At 37.4% G+C, this 22,835-nt stretch overlaps 1 protein-coding gene across 3 annotated transcripts in view; it reads left to right on the top strand.

Annotated features, from left to right (window-relative positions):
• The window catches only part of TTC17 (tetratricopeptide repeat domain 17), a 154,662-nt gene that overhangs the window by 6,421 nt on the left and 125,406 nt on the right, over positions 1–22,835 (top strand). For all 3 annotated transcript variants that reach the window (XM_027114958.1, XM_027114956.1, XM_027114957.1), the window contains exon 2: positions 20,557–20,646. In XM_027114958.1, coding sequence (XP_026970759.1) covers positions 20,557–20,646 — 90 coding nt within the window. The remainder of the gene's footprint in view (positions 1–20,556; positions 20,647–22,835) is intronic.

Raw genomic sequence — 22,835 nt, 5'->3', positions numbered from 1 at the left:
TACACCTATACCTATGTCATGCCCTGTTTTCCCAAACTTAATGAAAGACACCACTATACATCATCTGCTTATTGGTCCACATCAGAAGTCTGGTTGTCCTTTTTAATTTCTCCCTCTTCCTTACCAACAGCTTTCAGTTTTACTTTCTAATTATATCTTGCTTCTTTCAGTAGCCACTACCATTACTCATAATTCCAACCACCTAATTAATTGCCGTAGCTTCTTAACTGCATTCCCTGCTTCTAGTCTTGTCCTACTTCTAGTCCATTTTTTCCACAGTGCAGAGTAATCTTTTAAAACCTTCTGTGTTTTTTTGTTTAATTAAAAAATTTGAATTACAAAAGTGATGCGTGGCACTGTAAAAATAAATACCTAACACTATGGTAGTATTTGAAGTAACAAAATGAAGTCATCCTACCTCTACCCATTCTTACTCCCCAGGAAAAACTACCTTTAACAGATTGGTACATATCCCAGAATATGGTCCAAATTCATTAACATGTCTTGAGATCTGGCCCTTCCTTCTCTCTAGTCTGTCTCTGCTCATTCTTGAGTGCCCCACTCTCACCTCAGAATATACACACGTAATATACTTAGTCATACTTAACTTTTGTCAGTGTCCCCAAATATGCTCTGTTCGCACTTATTTCTGGGCCTTTGTACATGTTCTTCCCCCAAAACATCTTAATCTGGCTAACTCATACTCTTCATAACTTAAACATCACTTTCTCAGGGAAGCTTCTATGATGCACAGATTTGAATAAGCTGTTCTTTCAATGTGCCTTCAGAGCATCCTGCATTCCCTTATGAAAGCATTTGCCATACCATGTTGTGTCTGTTTACTTATGTAAATGCCCTACTAGACTACATTATGCTCTATGAAAGGAGCAGCTGTGTCCATCTTCTCTGCAACTCCAACATCTCTCACATTGCTTAATCACATAGGCTACAGTAATATCTGTTGAATGGATGATATAAGGAAGTATGAGAAATGATTCCTATTGATACCTTTTAGGAATTTACCATTGTCTGAATGAAGCCTTACGATACTCACCAATGTGGTTGTCATCAGGGACTAGCCTAAAGGAACCCTCAGACCTTCCAGGAGATCTTCAAATCTCCGAGTAACCCATCAGTGAGTCAGCCCTGAGGCCTTCAGAAACCATGCTGTACACAGGTGACAGCCATAATTTCAGAGATTACTCTTGCCTCTCTGTTGTGATCAGGTTGTGCCTGCCAGGGAAGTCATCGTGTCACTGCTGACATTATATATCTAAAGGTCAGCTCTTGCTCAGCCATAAAATGTATGGAGAAGAGACAGGAAAATGATAAACAAGAGAAACAGAAAAAGGATCGGAAAGGGCTGAGGCAAGGTAGGTGGGAGCTGGCAGCTGCACTGTTGAGGAGGGATTAGGATCAGCTGTGGGCTTCAGCAGTTGTTGCAGTTTAGAAGCAGCTCTGGTGGAAGTGAACAGAAGGCGCTCTGACAGTCAGGAATAAGAGGGCTTGCCAGCAGGTCGGGTCAAAAATTAGAACAGCTTTGCACTCGGAAATGTAGGGAGCTGGGTGTGAGCAGTGCCTGCATCTCAGCTGTGCTCCATGATGGCAAGAGTGAAAGGAATTCCTCTACCCTATGGCTCTTTTATAGCCAGACACCTCAGCAGAGTTGTCTGTGCTCACAGACTGTCCTTCCTCTCTTCATATAGGTCTATTTTAAACCCATTGCAATCAGTCCTGCATCCCCACAACTCTTGTCAAGATACCCTGGGCCTTCCACATTGCTGAATTCAGTGCTCAGTTCTCAGTCATCTTACTTAACCTCTTAGCAGCCCAGCATTTGTCTTCATACTCTATTGAACTATTTTTTTACATGGCTTCCTGAACATATACTCCTGGTTTTCCTTCTAAATCCCCTGCCTCTCATTCTCTTCTGCTGAATTCCTTTTTGATTCGTGAGTCTTAAATATTGATGTGCCCCTTTTCTTCCCTCTGTACATGTGGCTCACCAGACAATCTTATGCAGTTTCATGGCATAAAATATATAAATCTGCAGTCTCTCCCTGAACTCTAGATTAATATATCCAACTGCCTACTCAACCTCTCCACCTAACTGCCTAATAGACACCACGAGTACATCATGTGCTAAACTGACTCTTGATTTCCCACTCCACCACACCTGTTACCAAGTTTTTCAGGCCCCACATCTTGGTATCTTCCTTGACTCTTCCTTCTCTCACATCTCATACCCAGTCTCTCAGCAACCTGTCAACTTAACTTCCAAAATGTATTCTGAATCCCGCCATGTCTTTCCGCCTGTACTTTTACAACCCTGGTCCAGACTATCTTCATCTCTCTCCTGAACCTATGCAGTAGCCCCCTAACTGGTCTCTTTGCTTTTACGTTTGCTCCACAAGGTCTGTTCTCCCCAGATTAGCCAAAGCAGTCTTTTAAAAAACATAAGTTTTGGTCATGCCACTTTTTGAGGGGTCTTGGGGGAAGGGAAGCAAAGAGTATCAGAAAACCTTCAGTGGTTTCCCATCACGCTTAAATAATAAAACCTAGTTTTCACCATGGCCTGTAAGGCCCTGCAGGATCTGGGACCTGGCTCCTGGCCACCTCTCTGCGCTGATACTACTTTCCTTCTTGTGTGCTGTGTTTCAGCCATACTGGCCTTCGGGTGGTTTTTAAAGCACCAAGTTCACTTGTTTTTGGTTCACCAAGACCTTTGCTTTTGCTCCTTCATCTGCCTGAAGCACTTTTTTGCAGACATCAACATGGCTCAGCCCTTCTCTTCTTTCAGGCCTCTGTTCTCATGTCACCCATTTTCTGACCAAGCTGTCTAAAACAGCATCTCTTTCCATCACTCTGTCTTCTCACTCTGTTTTTCTTCATGTTATTTATTACTGGCACTGTATTGTAAGGTATACTTTATTGCCTGTCCTTCTACAAGAACATAAGCTTATGAAGGCAACAACTTTGTTTTGTTCAGTGAAGTAACCCTAGTGCCTAAAACAGTGCCTGACACATGATGCACACTCAGTAAATACTGAATAAGTGAGAGAGTATATGAATGTCTGTGTGTGCAAGCAGTAATTACTCCTGTATTAGCTGTTGTATCTCATATCAGCATACTGAAGGGCCACTGTTGTTTTTTTGTCTTTATTTTTTTAAATTAATTTATTTTATTTATTTTTGGCTGCGTTGGGTCTTCGTTGCTGCACAGGGACTTTCTCTAGTTGCGGTGAGCAGGGCCTACTCTTCATTGCGGTGCACAGGCTTCTCGTTGCAGTGGCTTCTCTTACTGCATAGCATGGGCTCTAGGGCGCGGGTGCTTCAGTAGTTGTGGCACGTGAGCTCAGTAGTTGTGGCTTGCAGGCTCTAGAGCGCAGGCTCAGTAGTTGTGGCGCACGGGCTTAGGTGCTCCGCAGCATGTGGGATCTTCCCGGACCAGGGCTCGAACCCGTGTCTCCTGCATTGGCAGGTGGATTCTTAACCACTGTGCCACCAGGGAAGCCCCCACCATTGTTTTAATAGTCTGCAGGAGGGAGGTGCATTTACTTTAAAGGGGGCAAGCTGATTCATTCATTCTCCCTGTTACCAATAAAAGGTCTAGACAGCCTAAGACTTTTCTAAGAACATGGTATCTCTAACCAGAGTTGTAAAATGGTGCCTAAGATAATCTACTTTCCTACTGGCTGTTTTGGATATTTTACCTCTACAGCGTACCTTTTATGGTATGTTCAAAGAACTCATGTTTGAGATTGTGACCTTATTTAAATTAATTGAATATTGTATAAATTTAGGTTGTCACTTTATATTTTGCTTTCAAGACATACTATTAGGAATTCACACTGTTGTGCTTCCCATATTTATTTAGTCAGTAGTAAAGTCAGTTAGTAATGAGTCTAACTTTTTTTTTAATAAATTTATTTTATTTTTGGCTGCATTGGGTCTTCGTTGCTGCGTGCAGGGACTACTCTTCGTTGTGGTGTGTGTGCTTCTCACTGAGGTGGCTTCTCTTGTTGTGGAGCACGGGCTCTAGGAGCACGGGCTTCAGTAGTTGTGGCTTGTGGCTCTAGCACGGGCTCAGTAGTTGTGGCGCACGGGCTTAGTTGCTCCGCGGCATGTAGGTTCTTCCCGGACCAAGGCTCGAACCCGTGTCCCCTGCATTGGCAGGCGGATTCTTAACCACTGTGCCACCAGGGAAGTCCCATGAGTCTAACTTTTGAAAAGAACTCATTTATGTATTTTTAACTAACGTTTTCAGTCTTCATTTTCCCTCTGAGGAACTTGGTTATTTCAGTTGAAATCAGGTGACTGGCAAGAGGTCCTGTCTCCAAAGGTCAGGCCTTTCCACCTTCAGTCTAATTGCTTGGTGGGGAGTTGAGATGGGTAATTAATCTTTATTAGAACCCAAGAGAATAGTATCAACACATGACAAAAGTGGTCAAATGGAGTCAGGAACGTTTTTATTAGAGCAAGTATTTGCTGAGTGCTTTTTGTGTGCCTGTTACTGCATTGGGTAAGCTTAGCTCACTCCTTCAGTACATACTTGGATGCTTTCTGTGTTAGGTACTTGAAATACAGCTGTGAGGGAGATATAGTCCCTGCCTTAGTAGAGTTTGTGTTTTATACAGTCATACATGGAAGTGACTCTAATTTAGGATATCAACAGGTAACTTTTATTGTAATAAAAACAATTTAATGTCTGTAATTCACTGAACACTTTATCCAGTGTTTTCATGTTCATTATCTCATTTGGTCATCATACAGACTCAGTAAGATGTGGGTATTGATCTTCTATCAAATAAATTTGGGCAGAATGTAGTTAAACTCCTTGCCCAAGCCATGCAAGTAGGAAGTGGCAGAGTGTGAACTCAAGCTGAGGTCTGATTCTGAACCCTGTTCTCTTCTCTGCAGTGCTAAACATTGCTACTAACATAAAGAAAAATATTTCTGTAGTTTTATTTGTAAAACAAATACTAATCAAAAATTAAAATTTTTATTTTAAAAATGTTTTTTTAATTTTAAAATTGAATTAAACTATAAAATATATGATAATAGTTGAAAAAAATTTTCACACTATTTAGTATGTTATAAAATGAAAAGTAAAAGTTTCATAACTACCCACAGCCCTTCTTCCTGGAAACAACTAGAATTATTTGTGTATTCTTCCCAAAAGTGTCTATGCATTTGTAAATACATAGTTCTTTATTTCATTTTTTTTGCGGTACACGAGCCTCTCACTGCTTTGGCCTCTCGCGTTGTGGAGCACAGGCTCTGGACGCGCAGGGTCAGCGACCGTGGCTCACAGGCCCAGCCGTTCCGCGGCATGTGGGATCTTCCTGGATCGGGGCACGAACCCGTGTCCCCTGCATCGGCAGGCGGACTCTCAGCCACTGCGCCATCAGGGAAGCCCCCATAGTTCTTTATTTTTAAACGCACAACTGGAAACATTTTGTCTCACCGTTATCTTCTATCCACTTCATAAAACTTAGACATCTGTCCATATCGGAAATAAGAAAGCTACCCTCTTCTCCCTTAAGATTGCATAGTATTGGGTTGTATGGGTGTTCTGTAGTTTATTTAACCAGTTCCCTAGTGGCAGACATTTAGATTGTTTCTCTGTTTTTGCTATCGCAAACATTGTTGCAGAGAGTAAACGTGCTAATACATTCATCTTTGCATGCCTCTATGCCTATATTGAGTGTAAGATGAATTCTTTGAATTGGAATTTCCTGTTTCTAAAAATGCATATATTTAATTTTCTTAGGTTTACTAAATTGTTGTCCTAAAGGACTGCATCAGGAGTGTTTGAAAATGCTCAGCATTGCTTGGAATGTGCAAAAAGTTTTTCATAATCCAATTCTAGTAAAAGACCTCTGTTCCATCAGTTGCCCTTAGCTAAACAGTGTTGTGATTATCAGTAGAAATATGAACAGAAAGGAAGCTTCAGTTAAGTTTTTTTATCTTCATAGAAAAAAATTAAACCTTTGTCATTAACATTTATTTCACACTTGTTGGGACTGCAATAAAAGAGATTAGTCAAGCTGATTTCTTTTCCCCCACAGTTGATACTACCAGTGTTGTGATGACTAATCAAGTTGAACTTTATTCAGTTGTCTCTTGTAGAGCAGCGATTTCCAGTACGAAATAGCAGAGTAATTTACTGGCTGTTGAGTTTGCCATCATCTGAATAATGATAAAGTTACTAAGGTTTAATTCCTGGCACTAATTTTAGTGTTCCTTTTCCAACATTTGATTGACAAATCTGTCTTAGCTTGGGCTGCCGTAACAAAATGCCGTAAACTGGTGATTTAAAGAACCGATGTTTATTTTCTCACAGTTCTGCAGGCTGGAAATACAAGATCAGAGTGCCAGCATGGTTGGGTTCTAGTGAGGGCTCTCTTTTTGGCTTGCAGACAACTGCATCTTGCTGTGTCCTCACATGGTAGAGAAAAAGAGAAAGCAAGCTCTCTGGTATCTTCTCTTACAGGAGCACCAATCCCATCAGGAGGGCCCCAACCTCATGACCTCATCTAAATCTATTTACTTCCCAAACGTCCAGTCTCCAGCTACCTAATTCCCTTTTGCCATGTAACCTAACATGTTCACACGTTCTGGAGTTTAGGACATAGACGTCTTTGTCGGGCCATTGTCTGTGTTCAGTATTTGCTGCTGGAATGAAAATTACTTCTGAGTTACATATAAATCCACTCTAACTGTACAGCTACATTTTTTCTGTGTATGTTTACAAGAATATGATAAGTACACAAACGAGAAATATTCATGACTCTGGTGTCCTGTTTCATTTTCTTTCCTTGTAAAGTTGTAAACTGTTTGCTTTATTCATTATGTTATTTGTATATTTCTTGGCAACATAAATCATAAAATGTAGACTGATAACACTTTTATAAGAACTTGTTCCTTAGTTATTCATGTTGAAAATGGTTACTTATTTGCTAATCCGTTGGGGAAATGGTGATTATTTGACATGAATGTTCTAATAAAATTGGCTGCAACACTGTACGTGTTCAAATCTAGATTATAGCTATATAATATACTTCAGACTCCTGGATTATTTTATGTGAGTTTAAGTATTTACAACTATGTCTTCCAAGAACTGAAAATGAGAAAGTAAAATCTAATTGAGGGTAACTTTAGAAAATATATAAGGACATTAAAAATTCATGTGATGGTCAGGATTCAACATTTTTGTTTATTTAAAGTTTAATTTTAGTTTGGTAACTTGGTATTCTATAAAATTGAGACTGGTTTTTAACTTTTCACTAAAATACTATACAACTGCTCTAAGAGTGAAAAAGTCATCTTTAATAAAAATATTTCCAAATCTTGACAGTTCATAACAATAGTGTTTTATTGATCTGATACAATTAAATTTTTCTAGTAAAAGGTCTGTTTAAGTTACATATTAAAGTTTTGGCAATTATTACAGCCAGCAACCTAAGTTCCTCTTAAGAGCTGAGGCTGAACTGGTATTTTCTGAACTTAACACTTCTCTAAACCTGGAAGAAGGTGCAAGTCCATGATAGTTAGACTTGAATCCTGAAGAGAGAGTTGCATGCGAAGTCAAGGCCACAGACTTTTCTGCCCCTCTCATTCTGTTCCTCTAAAACTCATCTTGCTCGCCACTGTATTAGGCTGACAGGGGTCACAAAGGTAAGGGCTCCTTAGACAATCATTTGAAAATGGCAGTGAACTAGATTTGCGATAAGGGTAAAAATTTGAGGTGAGAAAGGAACAAGAAAATACAATAGATGTTGCCTTTTTGAGTGTTTGCCTGGACCCATATCTGTGAGAGGAATTTTTTTCTCTATGAATATATAAGGAAAAGCTGCAGGATTGTTTCTCAGATCTGAGCTTATACTTGTCAGTTTGTTTATTTGTTTTTAAATACAATAAAGCATGTTGCTTTATGAAACTCTAAAGTTTCATTTTAACAAGGTGACCTGTTCATAGCACTTAAAAAAAAATACTTTGTAAATTTAAGTGTACGTTCGCTGCAGAAGAAGTCAGAAAACACAAACCAGAAGAGAATAATCATCTGGAGTCCCACCAACTAGAAACCACCATTCGTAAAATATGATGTATAAACTGTCAGATGGATTTAAAAAGAGAAAGATTTTCTTATAAGTACACAAAAGAGGGCTTCCTTGGTGGCGCAGTGGTTGAGAGTCCGCCTGCTGATGCAGCGGACACGGGTTCATGCCCCAGTCCGGGAAGATCCCACATGCCACGGAGCGGCTGTGCCCGTGAGCCGTGGCCGCTGAGCCTGTGCTCCGCAGCAGGAGAGGCCACAACAGTGAGAGGCCCGCATACCGCAAAAAAAAAAAAAAAAGTACACAAAAGAAGAAATATATATGACCAACAAAGAGATTAAAATATATTCACGCTCTTCTGTTTCCCTAAGAGTGTATAGAAACTCAGTGATTGTTGTTAGGAATTTCAGTTGATTCAACTATTCTGGAGAAAAGCTAGTAAAAAATATAAATTTAAAAAAGTTCAGTCCCTTTAACCTAACAGTTCTTGTTCTGGGAAGGAAATAATTTGATGGCTGTCAAAAAAATTAAGTGTAAGGATATTCATCACAATATTGTTAAAAAGAGAGCATAAATTTTAGTAGGAACCTGGGTAAATGACTTTAATATAATATTACCTACTAAATATGATCATGTAAATCTGTATTTACTGGTAAATAAGGCTGATAAAATTTAGGGAGGAATGGAGAGGGGAAGGATACAACACAGTAGATATATTATCTGATTTTTATAAAAATATTTATCTACATAGCTATATATGTATATATTGATAAATACAGAGAAGTTATCCTAACATGATATATGTATATGACAGCAGATATATCTGAAAGTGAGATTTCAAGTAATTTAACTTGCTTCTTTATATTGTCTATAATGTGTTTGTTTTTATAGTAACATATATTTAGCTTGTAAATCAGAAAAAAAGATTATTTTTAAGTTGAACTTTCTTGGAATTAAGCAATGAAAGGACAGAGAGGGCTAACTTTGTCTATGATACAGTGAACAACTTAACTCTCAGAAATAAGTAGCCACTGCTAATTGGAGCCTTGGTTTAATTTGACAGATTGTTTAAAAGAAGCTTTTAACTGTAACTTTGGAAATAGTCCCTTGCCTAAAGTGAGTACAAGTTTATATGGGCAAATTGAAAGAATGATAAATTCATTCATTTGAATATCACATTACTTCAGTGTCATAGGTTAGGCTGGTTAAAAGTGATACTTTTATAATAGTGTTAAATCTTTTATAGAGGTAGGATTTGAAAAGTATAAGGAATTTTTAGAAGTCATTAGGTTGGGTGCCCTCAGTTTATAGATGAGGAAACAGAAGCCCTGACAGGGAAGGTGATTTGCTTAAGGTCACACAGCTGGTCATAGTCCTGTCAAGGACTTATTTTTTCCTGATTCCTGGTGGCTTAGCCTCTTTACCTCCTTTCCAGATAGTCATTAGTGAGCCATAATGCCTTAGGAGATAGAGAATCTAACAGTGTGATATCAGACACTTTCATCAAACAATCATCAATGTTTTATGTACCTAACTTGTACCTGAAAGCACATTAAGTACTGAGGGTAGAAAGAGGAATACAAAAAAAAAAAATTTTTTTTTTTTTTTCCGGTACATGGGGCTCTCACTGTTGTGGCCTCTCCCATTGCGGAGCACAGGCTCTGGACGTGCAGGCTCAGCAACCATGGCTCACGGGCAGAGCTGCTCCGCAGCATGTGGGATCGTCCCAGACCGGGGCACGAACCCGTGTCCCCTGCATCGGCAGGCGGACTCTCAACAACTGCACCACCAGGGAAGCCCCCAATTTTTTTTTTTTGGAAAGATGGCCATACAATAATTAAACACTGTAATAAATGCTAATACTGAAATATGTATAAAATACTATGGGAGCTCAAGAGAAGGATGGTTTCAGAAAAGAAATGTCATTTGAGCCAAGTCACTTGGCTTTCATCAAAAACATAAGAAGAGAAAAGCTATCCAAGTAGAGGAATTAGCATGTGCAAAGGCACAGAGGCTCATACAAGAGCCAAAAGGATAAGATATCCTAAACAGGGACTTCCCTGGTGGTCCAGTGGTTAAAAATCCATCTTGCAATGCAGGGGATGCCAGTTCGATCCTTGTCAGGGAACTAAGATCCCATATGCCATGGGGCAACTGAGCCCGCGAGCTGCAACTACAGAGTCCACACGCTCTGGAGCCCGCGCGCCACAACTGAGACCCGACACAGCCAAAAAATAAATTATTCAATTAATGAATTAATTAAAAAAAAGAAGATACCCTAGACAGGGGGCCTCAAAAAAATTAGGCAGAGGTTTATCAATACCATTAAGACTTTCAGTTTTGAAAATTTTCATTGGAATGTTTGGACAAATTCTTTTTTTTTTTTTAACATCTTTATTGGAGTATAATTGCTTTACAATGGTGTGTTAGTTTCTGCTTTATAACAAAGTGAAATCAGTTATACATATACATATGTTCCCATATCTCTGCCCTCTTGCGTCTCCCTCCCTCACAAACCACCTAGCTGATCTCCCTGTGCTATGCAGCTACTTCTCACTAGCTATCTATTTTATGTTTGGTAGTGTACATATGTCCATGCCACTCTGTCACTTTCTCACAGCTTACTCTTCCCCCTCCCCGTATCCTCAATTCCATGCTCTAGTAGGTCTGTGTCTTTATTCCCATCTTACCCCTAGGTTCTTTATGACCTTTTTTTTAATTTTTATTTTTTTCTTAGATTCCATATATATGTGTTAGCATACGGTATTTGTTTTTCTCTTTGTGACTTAACTTCACTCTGTATGACAGACTCACTACAAATAACTACAAAAAACTCAATTTTGTTTCCTTTTATGGCTGAGTAATATTCCATTGTATATATGTGCCACATCTTCTTTATCCATTCATCTGTTGATGGACACTTAGGTTGCTTCCATGTCCTGGCTATTGTAAATAGAGCTGCAATGAACATTTTGGTACATGACTCTTTCTGAATTATGGTTTTCTCAGGGTATATGCCCAGTAGTGGGATTGCTGGGTCGTATGGTAGTTCTGTTTGTAGTTTTTTAAGGAACCTCCATACTGTTCTCCATAGTGGCTGTATCAATTTACATTCCCACCAACACTGCAAGAGTGTTCCCTTTTCGCCACACCTTCTCCAGCATTTATTGTTTCTAGATGTTTTGGTGATGGCCATTCTGACCGGTGTGAGATGATATCTCATTGTAGTTTTGATTCGCATTTCTCCGATGATTAATGATGTTGAGCATTCTTTCATGTGTTTGTTGGCAATCTGTATATTTTCTTTGGAGAAATGTCTGTTTAAGTCTTCTGCCCATTTTTGGATTGGGTTCTTTGTTATTGAGCTGCATGAGCTGCTTGTAAATTTTGGAGATTAATCCTTTGTCAATCGCTTCATTTGCAATTATTTTCTCCCATTCTGAGTGTTGTCTTTTGGTCTTGTTTATGGATTCCTTTGCTGTGCAAAAGCTTTTAAGTTTCATTAGGTCCCTTTTGTTTATTTTTGTTTTTATTTCCATTTCTCTAGGAGGTGGGTCAAAAAGGATCTTGCTGTGATTTATGTCATAGAGTGTTCTGCCTATGTTTTCCTCTAAGAGTTTGATCGTTTTTGGCCTTACATTTAGGTCTTTAATCCATTTTGAGTTTATTTTTGTGTATGGTGTTAGGGAGTGTTCTAATTTCATACTTTTACATGTAGCTGTCCAGTTTTCCCAGCACCACTTATTGAAGAGGCTGTCTTTTCTCCACTGGATATTCTTGCCTCCTTTATCAAAGATAAGGTGCCCATAAGAGTGTGGGTTTATCTCTGGGCTTTCTATCCTGTTCCATTGATCTGTATTTCTGTTTTTGTGCCAGTACCATACTGTCTTGATTACTGTAGCTTTGTAGTATAGTCTGAAGTCAGGGTGCCTGATTCCTCCAGCTCCATTTTTCATTGTCAAGATTGCTTTGGCTATTCGGGGTCTTTTGTGTTTCCATACAAATTGAGAAATTTTTTGTTCTAGTTCTGTGAAAAATGCCAGTGGTAGTTTGATAGGGACTGCATTGAATCTGTAGATTGCTTTGGGAAGTAGAGTCATTTTCACAGTGTTGATTCTTCCAATCCAAGAACATGGTATATCTCTCCATCTATTTGTATCATCTTTAATTGCTTTCATCAGTGTCTTATAATTTTCTGCATACAGGTCTTTTGTCTCCTTAGGTAGGTTTATTCCTAGATATTTTATTCTTTTTGTTGCAGTGGTAAATGGGAGTGTTTTCTTAATTTCACTTTCAGATTTTTCATCATTAGTGTTTAAGAATGCCAGAGATTTCTGTGCATTAATTTTGTATCCTGTTACTTTACCAAATTCTCTGATTAGCTCTAGTAGTTTTCTGGTAGCATCTTTAGGATTCTCTATGTATAGTATCATGTCTCTGCAAACAGTGACAGCTTTACTTCTTCTTTTCTGATTTGGATTCCTTTTATTTCTTTTTCTTCTCTGATTGCTAAGGCTAGAACTTCCAACACTATGTTGAATAAGAGTGGTGAGAGTGGGCAACCTTGTCTTGTTCCTGATCTTAGTGGAAATGGTTTCAGTTTTTCACAACTGAGGACGATGTTGGCTTTGGGTTTGTCAAATATGGCCTGTATTATGTTGAGGTAAGTTCCCTCTATGCCTACTTTCTGGAGAGTTTTTATCATAAATGGGTGTTGAATTTTGTTGAAAGCTTTCTCTGCATCTATTGAGATGATCATATGGTTTTTCTCCTTCAATTTGTTAATATGGTGTATCACGTTGATTGATTTGCATATATTGAAGAATCCTTGCATTCCTGGAATAAACCCCACTTGATCATGGTGTATGATCCTTTTAATGTCCTGTTAGATTCTGTTTGCTAGTATTTTGTTGAGGAGTTTTGCATCTATGTTCATCAGTGATATTGGCCTGTAGTTTTCTTTCTTTGTGACATCTTTGTCTGGTTTTGATATCACGGTGATGGTGGCCTCGTAGAATGAGTTTGGGAGTGTTCCTCCCTCTGCTATATTTTGGAAGAGTTTGAGAAGCATAGGTGTTAGCTCTTCTCTAAAGGTTTGATAGAATTCGCTTTGGAGCCATCTGGTCCTGGACTTTTGTTTGTTGGAAGATTTTTAATCACAGTTTCAATTTCAGTGCTTGTGATTGGTATGTTCATATTTTCTGTTTCTTCCTGGTTCAGTCTTGGCCGATTGTGCATTTCTAAGAATTTGTCCATTTCTTCCAGGTTGTCCATTTTATTGGCATAGAGTTGCTTGTATTAATCTCTCATGATCCTTTGTATTTCTGCAGTGTCAGTTGTTACTTCTCCTTTTTCATTTCTAATACTATTGATTTGAGTCTTCTCCCGTTTTTTCTTGATGAGTCTGGCTAATGGTTTGTCAATTTTGTTTATCTTCTCAAACAACCATCTTTTAGTTTTATTGATCTTTGCTATCATTTCCTTCATTTCTTTTTCATTTATTTTTGATCTGATCTTTACGATATTTTTCCTTCTGCTAACTTTGGGTTTTTTTTGTTCTTCTTTCTCTAATTGCTTTAGGTGCAGGTTAGGTTGTTTATTTGAAATGTTTCCTGTTTCTTAAGGTAGGATTGTATTGCTATAAACTTCCCTCTTAGAACTGCTTTTGCTGCATCCCGTAGGTTTTGGTTTGTCGTGTCTCCATTGTCATTTGTTTCTAGGTATTTTTTGATTTCCTCTGATTTCTTCAATGATCACTTCGTTATTAAGTAGTGTATTGTTTAGCCTCCATGTGTTTGTATTTTTTACAGATCTTTTCCTGTAATTGATATCTAGCTAGTCTCATAGCGTTCTGGTCAGGAAAGATACTTGATACGATTTCAATTTTCTTAAATTTACCAAGGCTAGATTTGTGACCCAAGATATGTTCTATCCTGGAGTATGTTCCCTGAGCACTTGAGAAAAGTGTGTATTCTGTTGTTTTGGATGGAATATCCTATAAATATTGATTAAGTCCATCTTGTTTAATGTATCATTTAAAGCTTGTGTTTCCTTATTTATTTTCATTTTGGATGATCTGTCCATTGGTGAAAGTGTGGGGTTAAAGTCCCCTACTATGATTGTATTACTGTCAATTTCTTATCGCTGTTAGTATTTATTTGCCTTATGTATTGAGGTGCTCCTATTGTTGGGTGCATAAATATTTACAATTGTTATATCTTTTTGGATCGATCCCTTGATCATTACGTAGTGTCCTTTTTTGTCTCTTGTAATAGTCTTTATTTTAAAGTCTATTTTGTCTGATATGAGGAGTGCTACTCCAGCTTTCTGTTGATTTCCATTTGCATGGAATATCTTTTTCCATCCCCTCACTTTCAGTCTGTATGTGTCCCTAGGTCTGAAGTGGGTCTCTTGTAGACAGCATATGTATGGGTCTTGTTTTTGTATCCATCCAGCCAGTCTGTGTTTTTTGGTGGGAGCGTTTAATCCATTTACATTTAAGGTAATTATTGATATATATGTTCCTATTCCCATTTTCTTAATTATTTTGGGTTTGTTATTGTAGATCTTTTCCTTCTCTTGTGTTTCTTGCCTAGAGAAGTTCCTTTAGCATTTGTTGTAAAGCTGGTTTGGTGGTGCTGAACTCTCTCAGCTTTTGTTTGTCTGTAAAGGTTTTAATTTCTCCATCAAATCTGAATGAGATCCTTGCTGGGTAGAGTAATCTTGGTTGTAGGTTTTTCTCCTTCATCACTTTAAATATGTACTGCCACTCCCTTCTGGCTTGCAGAGTTTCTGCTGAAAGATTAGCTGTTAACCTTATGGGGATTCCCTTGTGTGTTATTTGTTGTTTTTCCCTTGCTGCTTTTAATATGTTTTCTTTGTATTTAATTTTTGATAGTTCGATTAATATGTGTCTCGGCATGTTTCTCCTTGGATTTATCCTGTATGGGACTCTCTGTGCTTCCTGGACTTGATTAACTATTTCCTTTCCCATATTAGGGAAGTTTTCAACTATAATCTCTTCAAATATTTTCTCTGTCCCTTTCTTTTTCTCTTCTTCTTCTGGGACCCCTATAATTCGAATGTTGGTGTGTTTAATATTGTCCCAGTCGTCTCTGAGACTGCCCTCAGTTCTTTTCATTCTTTTTTCTTTATTCTGCTCTGCAGTAGTTATTTCCACTATTTTATCTTCCAGGTCACTTATCCGTTCTTCTGCCTCAGTTATTCTGCTATTGATCCCTTTTAGAGTATTTTTAATTTCATTTATTGTGTTGTTCGTCATTGCTTGTTTCCTCCTTAGTCCTTCTAGGTCCTTGTTAAATGTTTCTTTCATTTTGTCTATTCTATTTCCAAGATTTTGGATCATCTTTACTATCATTATTCTGAATTCTTTTTCAGGTAGACTGCCTATTTCCTCTTCATTTGTTAGGTCTGGTGGGTTTTTACCTTGCTCCTTCATCTGCTGTGTGCTTTTCTGTCTTTTCATTTTGCTTATCTTACTTTTTTGGGGGTCTCCTTTTTACAGACTGCAGGTTCGTAGTTCCCGTTGTTTTTGGTGTCTGTCCCCAGTGGCTAAGGTTGGTCCAGTGGGTTGTGTAGGTTTCCTTGGAGGGCACTCAGTGAGCGCAGGGTCCAGGCGCTGCTCCTCCCCTCTGGACAAATTCTAAGTGCTACAGATACAGCTTGATACAGGGCTCAAACAGTATAACCAGGATAGGTTTTTCTCTGTCTTCATTTGTTTACTTCTTTTACCCCATTCTCAGGCCCACTGTGGGTACAAGATGGCTATTCCCCAATAGCTCAAACAAAAGTTCTCGATTAGGGACTCTTTAGTATAAGCTAACTACTTGGTTAATGTCCCTTCTCAGAAATAATCACCAAGATACCAAGGGGAAGCAATCCACTGATCAGGCTTCCCATGTGGGGAAGGATGCTTCCAGCCAAGCAAAGCAGGTATTTTGCCACAAGAAGGAGATTGCAGGTACTGGATAGGAAAAACTGTAAATACTAAGTGGGGTCATTTAAGGTAGAGGTGAAATCTTGGTTGCTTTGAATATTTTTATTTATGTTTTCCATCGTATTGTCTCAATATTTAAATAAACTAAAACTCTGAATAAAATATTTAAATATTCCATCACATTTTTAACCTAAGGGAAATTCTTTTTTAATGATTATGGCATAATATAAGATTTCATTAGTCAGTTTCAAACTGCTGATGGGAATAGAGTAAGTTCCCCATTAACAGTGCTTTCATGTACTCATTTGGATACCATTTTTTTAAAATAACAGATAAAAATATTCATCATATGTGAAGAATAAGTTGCATATGAAGGGTAGAACTAATGTTACAATAGAAAAGTTCAGTTTCTTATCATGAAGGACCAGTGGAAAGTGATTGATTTTGTAGAACTCAAAAATGTGTATTTCGTTAGATTGATTATTTTATATTTGGTGTGGGTTTTTTGGCCACACTGTGTGGCTTGTGGGATGTTAGTTCCCCGACCGGGGATCGAACCCATGCCCTCGGCAATGAAAGCTCAGAGTCTTAACCTCTGGACTGCTGGGGAATTCCCTAGATTGGTTTTTTAAATTTAATTTGTTCAGCCTTTGTTTAACTTGGCAGTGAAATCATTACCTTTATATAGTGACATTTCCATCCATTACCATGTGATTTTACTGAATTCACAGAGGTAGAACTCCAGATTAGAAGTGCAGGAACTACCAATATCTTGGTTAGAGATGACAGCATATGAAAATGAACTTGATATGAGTAAGATATTTACTGTTATATACAATTGGGTACATGTACTTACATAATATATTAAAAGGAAAATAAAATTGAATTGTCTTACATAATTTGCCATTTTCTTTATTAAAATAAATTGCTATGATAACAGTGAAACTCTGTTTACCTGGAAGTCTTAAGAAAATGAATCATTTTGAATAGTTGAATTCCATTATAGCTAATTTCCAAATACATGGTCAGTTTTTCCCTGCAGTTTAAATTTTTCTCTAAAATGTATTTCATGCTTTCTCTCCTTAAGTACAGCAAATTGAAAATAATTTCACTTTTTCTTTTTTATTCAGATCATTATAAGCACCATTTATTGTGCTGTGCAGCAATGGAAGTTTGTTTGTCCTTTGTGAAAAAGCCATATAGTGCTTTGAGATCTTGTGTATGCATCATATCATTTTTAACCTACCTCTCTGTAATTTCTATCACTCTTTGCCCTTGGACTTACAGCAGCCACTTCTAAATGCTAACGGTTTTGAAGGGATATTACCATTCCTTCTCACATTGTATATAAAATAGGAGTACATACACTCCAGATATGGACTCCTAGTGCGCCTGGTTCATAGAGGCTTAATAAATTTTTATTAGTTGAATGGATGTGGTAGTATTTACAGAGTTGTCAGACATCTTAGCAGACATGTCAAACATCTTTCGTAATCTTCTAAGGAGGAGAGGTATTTGAAAGGAGAGAAATTCAAGCTGATTGGCATTTGCCAAAGATAATTAGCATAAAGTCTTGAAATTTAAGAACTTGAAAGTGTCTCAATAAAAATATGTGAATGCTATAAATCTTCTGTAACCAACCCTAATCTGGCAGAGATCCATGCCATTTGCTGCCAAGTCAAAAAGAGAAACACAGCTGTTAAACTGTCAGTGGAATCCCTTCCTTCTGCTAATAATTTTATCTTTATACCTTCTCTAGCTACTGTATCTTTGTTGAACTAAACGCTTCAAGGAAATGAAAAAGTACTTTCTCACAATTGAATATGGGCCAGACCCATGCTGGTTATGTAGTATCTTTTTAATCTAAAGCTAAGATTAAGTATTTATCTAATGTAAATCTTCATTTGTCTCATTCTGTCATTCCTCTTGCAGTTCTCCAAATGTTAGGTAATCAGACTGGTTGGGTATTTTGGAATGGGAATGTCATACTCCCACGTTCCTTCTCCCTCCCCCAATTTTGTTCTAAAAACCTCATTTAAGTATAGAGAGATGAGGCTTCCCTGGTGGCGCAGTGGTTGAGAGTCCACCTGCCGATGCAGGGGACACGGGTTCGTGCCCTGGTGTAGATCCCACATGCTGCGGAGCAGCTAGGAGCCTGTGCTCTGCAATGGGAGAGGCCACAATGGTGAGAGGCCCGCGTACCGCAAAAAATAATAATAAATAAATAAATAAATAAAGAGAGATGTATTAAATCACTACCTCTCGATGTCTGAGATACAATGAAAAAAGAAGCAAAAGCTTCCACACCTCATTGAGAAACACCTAGCGTTTTGCTTGTAGGCCTTTGCCAGGTTTGACTGTTTGATAGAGGAGATTCACAGCTCAAGTGGTCAACTATAGGCCTTGCTATTATATTTTTAGTGCCTTTTAAGTTCAGACTGCAGTTTTAATGTTAATTCCAGTATAGTAGGAAGGCCAGGGGAAGCACTGAAGGGATTTTGTCATAAAAGAGAGACCACGGGAGATTGTAATTATCCATAACTGCATAATGATGATTATGTAGTTCAGACAATTGCAATGAAAGTATGAGTGGAAGTTAGTCCAGACTAGCATCTCTTTTTCTTGTGGCATCTCTGAGATGATAGAATGAGGAAAGGCAGATGAGTTTTATATGCAGTCACCCAACATCGCCCAGTGTTATTGTGCATATTATTAAAGCAACCATTGAACTTATTTCATGTTGTTTTTATTCCCTCTTTCTAAATATTTATTTAAGCATTCTCTTGGCCATGCCGCACAGCTTGTAGGATCTTAGTTCCCCAACCAGGGATTGAACCTGCACCCTGGAAGTGAAAGCACCAAGTCCTACCCACTGGACCATCAGGGAATTCCCATTCCTTCTTTTTAAATTTTTGTTTTTTAAATAGACTTGCATTCACCAAGGTCTAAGCAAGGCTATCTTTTGCACTTAAAAAGCTAGTTCTAAAATTAATTGAGCTGATGTCAAGGTCTTAGAGATTATAGAAAGATTCTTAGAGATGTTATGGAAAACCCCGAATGAACTTTTTGGCCAACCCAGTAGTTTCTTCTCAAAGTAGGACTTCTTGAAGAGCTAGTTTATAATTTGACAGTCTAACACTAAGGGATAGCAGGAACTTCATCTCTTAGACTCCAAGGCCACTGTCTTAGATTTTCTTGAAATTCAAAAAACCCCGTGTGTGTTGTTTTTTCCTTATTATAAACATATTATGTGTGTATTATAGACAATTTAAAAATATACAAGTTTATAGGGCTTCCCTGGTGGCGCAGTGGTTGAGAGTCCGCCTGCCAATGTAGGGGACATGGGTTCGTGCCCCGGTCCGGGAGGATCCCACGTGCCGCGGAGCGCCTGGGCCTGTGGGCCATGGCCGCTGAGCCTGCGCGTCGGGAGCCTGTGCTCCACAATGCGAGAGGCCACAACAGTGAGAGGCCTGCGTACCGCAAAATAAATAAATAAATACAAGTGTATAAAGTAAAAGATATAAATGTGCCTCTCTTCTTAATCCCACTTCCCCAAAGAAATCACTGTAAACCAACTTAGTTTTGTGCATATACAGACATGTATATGTTTATATCTATAAAAATGTAATTTCTTAAAAAAAGTATAGCATACTTATTATTCTTCATTACTTTTAGTTAATTATACATTGTGAACATCTTTCCATGATAGTAGATCTCATTTTTCTGTATCCCATTCCACTGGACAGTGGCTTTCTCTGTTCCCTCATTGCTGGACTTAGGTTTGTTGGGTCTTTTGTTTGTTTGTTTTTTGCAGCTAAAGGTAATACAGTGAGCAGCCTTGTATATATCTTTGCCCATTTAAAGAATGCCTATAGGATAGCTTCCTAGAATTTATATTCCTAGGTCAGAGGATATGTACTTTAAAAATTTTGATATATGTTGTCAAAGAACCCTCCAAATAATAAGTTTATAAGCCTGCTACCAGCATATGAGGGTTCATTTTTCCTACATATTCAACAACATAGTTGCTTGTTTATGATTCAGAAACAGGAATTGTAAACTGTAAGTCTCAAGGTTATTTTATATTATCTCTGATTTACGGCTTCTGCAAATAGCCTGAAAAATAGATGCTTTTCGTATTTTTCTTTTTATTGCCGCCAGACCTGTTCAGATATGGAATGTGCTATCAAGACAAAGCAATCTATTTTTATTAGTATAGATATAAAATATATTTTAAGGAATTTACTTTATCATTCATTTCCAAATACTTCTCTTCTTGAATATTTCTTACATGACTAGTCAAATCAGAATATTCACTTTGAAAGCTTGCTCTTTCAAGTTGGAGTTCAAGGGACAGCTATTGAACCTCTCATTCTCTTTGCCGAAATTTACATGTCATCACTTTTGAAATAAATACCCCTTGAGTTTACTGAGCACCTAACACTGATTATAATGGTGATCGAACAATAATTTAAGGCATATCCAAAGAAACGTTAATGAAATCTGAGCTTTATTTATCTATTGTTTGCTTGCTTGCAGGTGGATTCACCTATGAACTTGAAGCATCCCCATGACTTAGTCATATTAATGAGACAAGAAACAACAGTTAACTACCTCAAAGAACTGGAGGTGAGGCAACTGGACATGTCATATGCAGCTGATACTTGTTGCATTTCACAGGAGCTGTTGTGTTCAAAGAACAAGTAAAGCATGCTATTTCTTAAATCTTCTGACTTTTACAGGAATATTCAACTTGTAGATTGTCCTTTTTTTTTTTTTTTTTTTAAATCAGAATGCCATTTGAGCAATAGTAAGAGAAACAGACTACCAGAGCCTGGGTTTTATGTCTCGTTTTTGTTTTATTTTTTTATGATTACCTTTTGTTTATTTTTTTAATACAGCAGGTTCTTATTAGTTATCTATTTTATACATATTAATATATACATGTCAATCCCAATCGCCCAATTCATCCCACTACCACCAACCCCCCTCCGCCCCACTTTCCCCCCTTGGTGTCCATACGTTTGTTCTCTACATCTGTCTCTATTTCTTCCTTGTAAACCGGTTCATCTGAACCATTTTTCTAGATTCCACATGTATGTGTTAATATACGATATTTGTTTTTCTCTTTTATGCCTCGTTCTTGACTCACTATATCCTTGAACAAAGTTTCCATGTATAAATTTTACCATCAAGTATGAAAAGGCATTATCTCAGGATATACTTGGAAGGAGAATTTGCGTAAAATATCAAAAGGAAGAATGGTTTGAATACCTCATAAAAATATAATTTTGTTAATTCCCAGGTAGTAAAAACTAGGGTCTTGGTATTTTGTGTTCTTATGATTGAGGTGAAGAGCATTCATCAATTTGCATCTTGAAAACTTTTTTTTTTCATTTTTATTTTATATTGGAGTATAGTTGATTAACAATGTTGTGTTAGTTTCAGGTGTACAGCAGAGTGATTCAGTTATACATATACATATAGCTGTTCTTTTTCAAATTCTTTACCCACACCTTGAAAACTTGATATTTATTAGTGCTAATAAAATCTGACCTTTTTGTTTCTATCATTGACCTTTTTGTTTCTTTGTTTCTTTTTGTTTCTATCATCTGACCTTTTTGTTTCTATCATTGATTTTCATAAACTGAAAAGAGTATTAACAAAAGTAGCAAAGAGTATTAACTATTTAAAAAATATTTTCTTTTTTCTCTCATAAAACCTGTTCTTAAAAGTTACAGTGTAAATTGAATCCAAATTTTAAGGAAACTTTAAGTTGCAGAAAAAGTAACCCAATTTGCAAAATAAGATTTAGAAAATTATTGGGAATTATAAGAGTCAGAGTCTTTGAGCGCTAGAAGGAATCATAAAGGTGATCCTCATTTTAGAAGCAAGGAAACAATTAGACCTAAAGACAGTGAATTGCCTGATTTTCACAAAACAAGTTATGGCAGAACCAGAGGCAAACGCCTTATCTCTTGACTTAAACCAAAGGTAAAACCAGGTAGCCTTTCATTTTCTAGTTAATGTAAAAGTTCTGAATTTCACTTACATAAATTCAAACTGGTACATTTATCAACAGCAGTAGTTGTAATTGTATATTTTTTAAATTTCTGTAAATTAAGAAGGAGGAGCTTTTAGCACATACTAACCAGCTGTGTATAGGTAGTAGCACTTTAGGAATATTTATAAAACTTGAACACCTCACCATTTTTTAAATAGTATCTCACCTTGTTCCTACCAGTTTTGTCACTTATAAATTTGGAAATGTTGATTTTTATGAATACTAGGAAAAAGACAATAGATATATTTATTGGGCTTCATGCTTGGAAGCTTAAACACAGTGTTCAGAAAGATGCAGTGGTGCAGAAAGTAGTTTTTATTTTCAGATGCATAGACACCATTATATATGTTTATTGTTATCTCTCTAAGCAGGAGTATTATTTAATCTAAAGAAAGGAGTCTTAAATTAGAGTATGTGTAGGGGGAAAATGCCATTTACCAAGTCATTGAAAATGCAAATGAAAAATATTGACTCCACCAATTTTTGGTTAAGGTAGTGTAATGAGTCTATACTTAGTACTTAGTTTTTACTTCTGCTCCATATACATAGCAATGACAGATAAAAAACAAAACAGAAATCAAAATAAAATATAGTCAGGCCTAAACACAACATAAATATCTCCATAGACCAGAAATAGAACAAAACACTAAGTTGAGAATGTAGCTGAAACTGTAAACCTGCTGGTCTCAAAGGCCAGGAACAGGCTCTGGTGTCTGGTTGTTCATTTCTATGGAATAAAGGAGATGACAATATT

This window comes from Aethalodelphis obliquidens, unplaced genomic scaffold, assembly GCF_003676395.1.
Source record: "Aethalodelphis obliquidens isolate GAN/ISIS:26980383/991018 unplaced genomic scaffold, ASM367639v1 scaffold14, whole genome shotgun sequence".
NCBI classification, from domain to species: Eukaryota; Metazoa; Chordata; class Mammalia; order Artiodactyla; family Delphinidae; genus Aethalodelphis; species Aethalodelphis obliquidens.
Note: the sequence above shows the minus strand (reverse complement) of the source record. Positions and strands in the feature narration are given on the sequence as shown.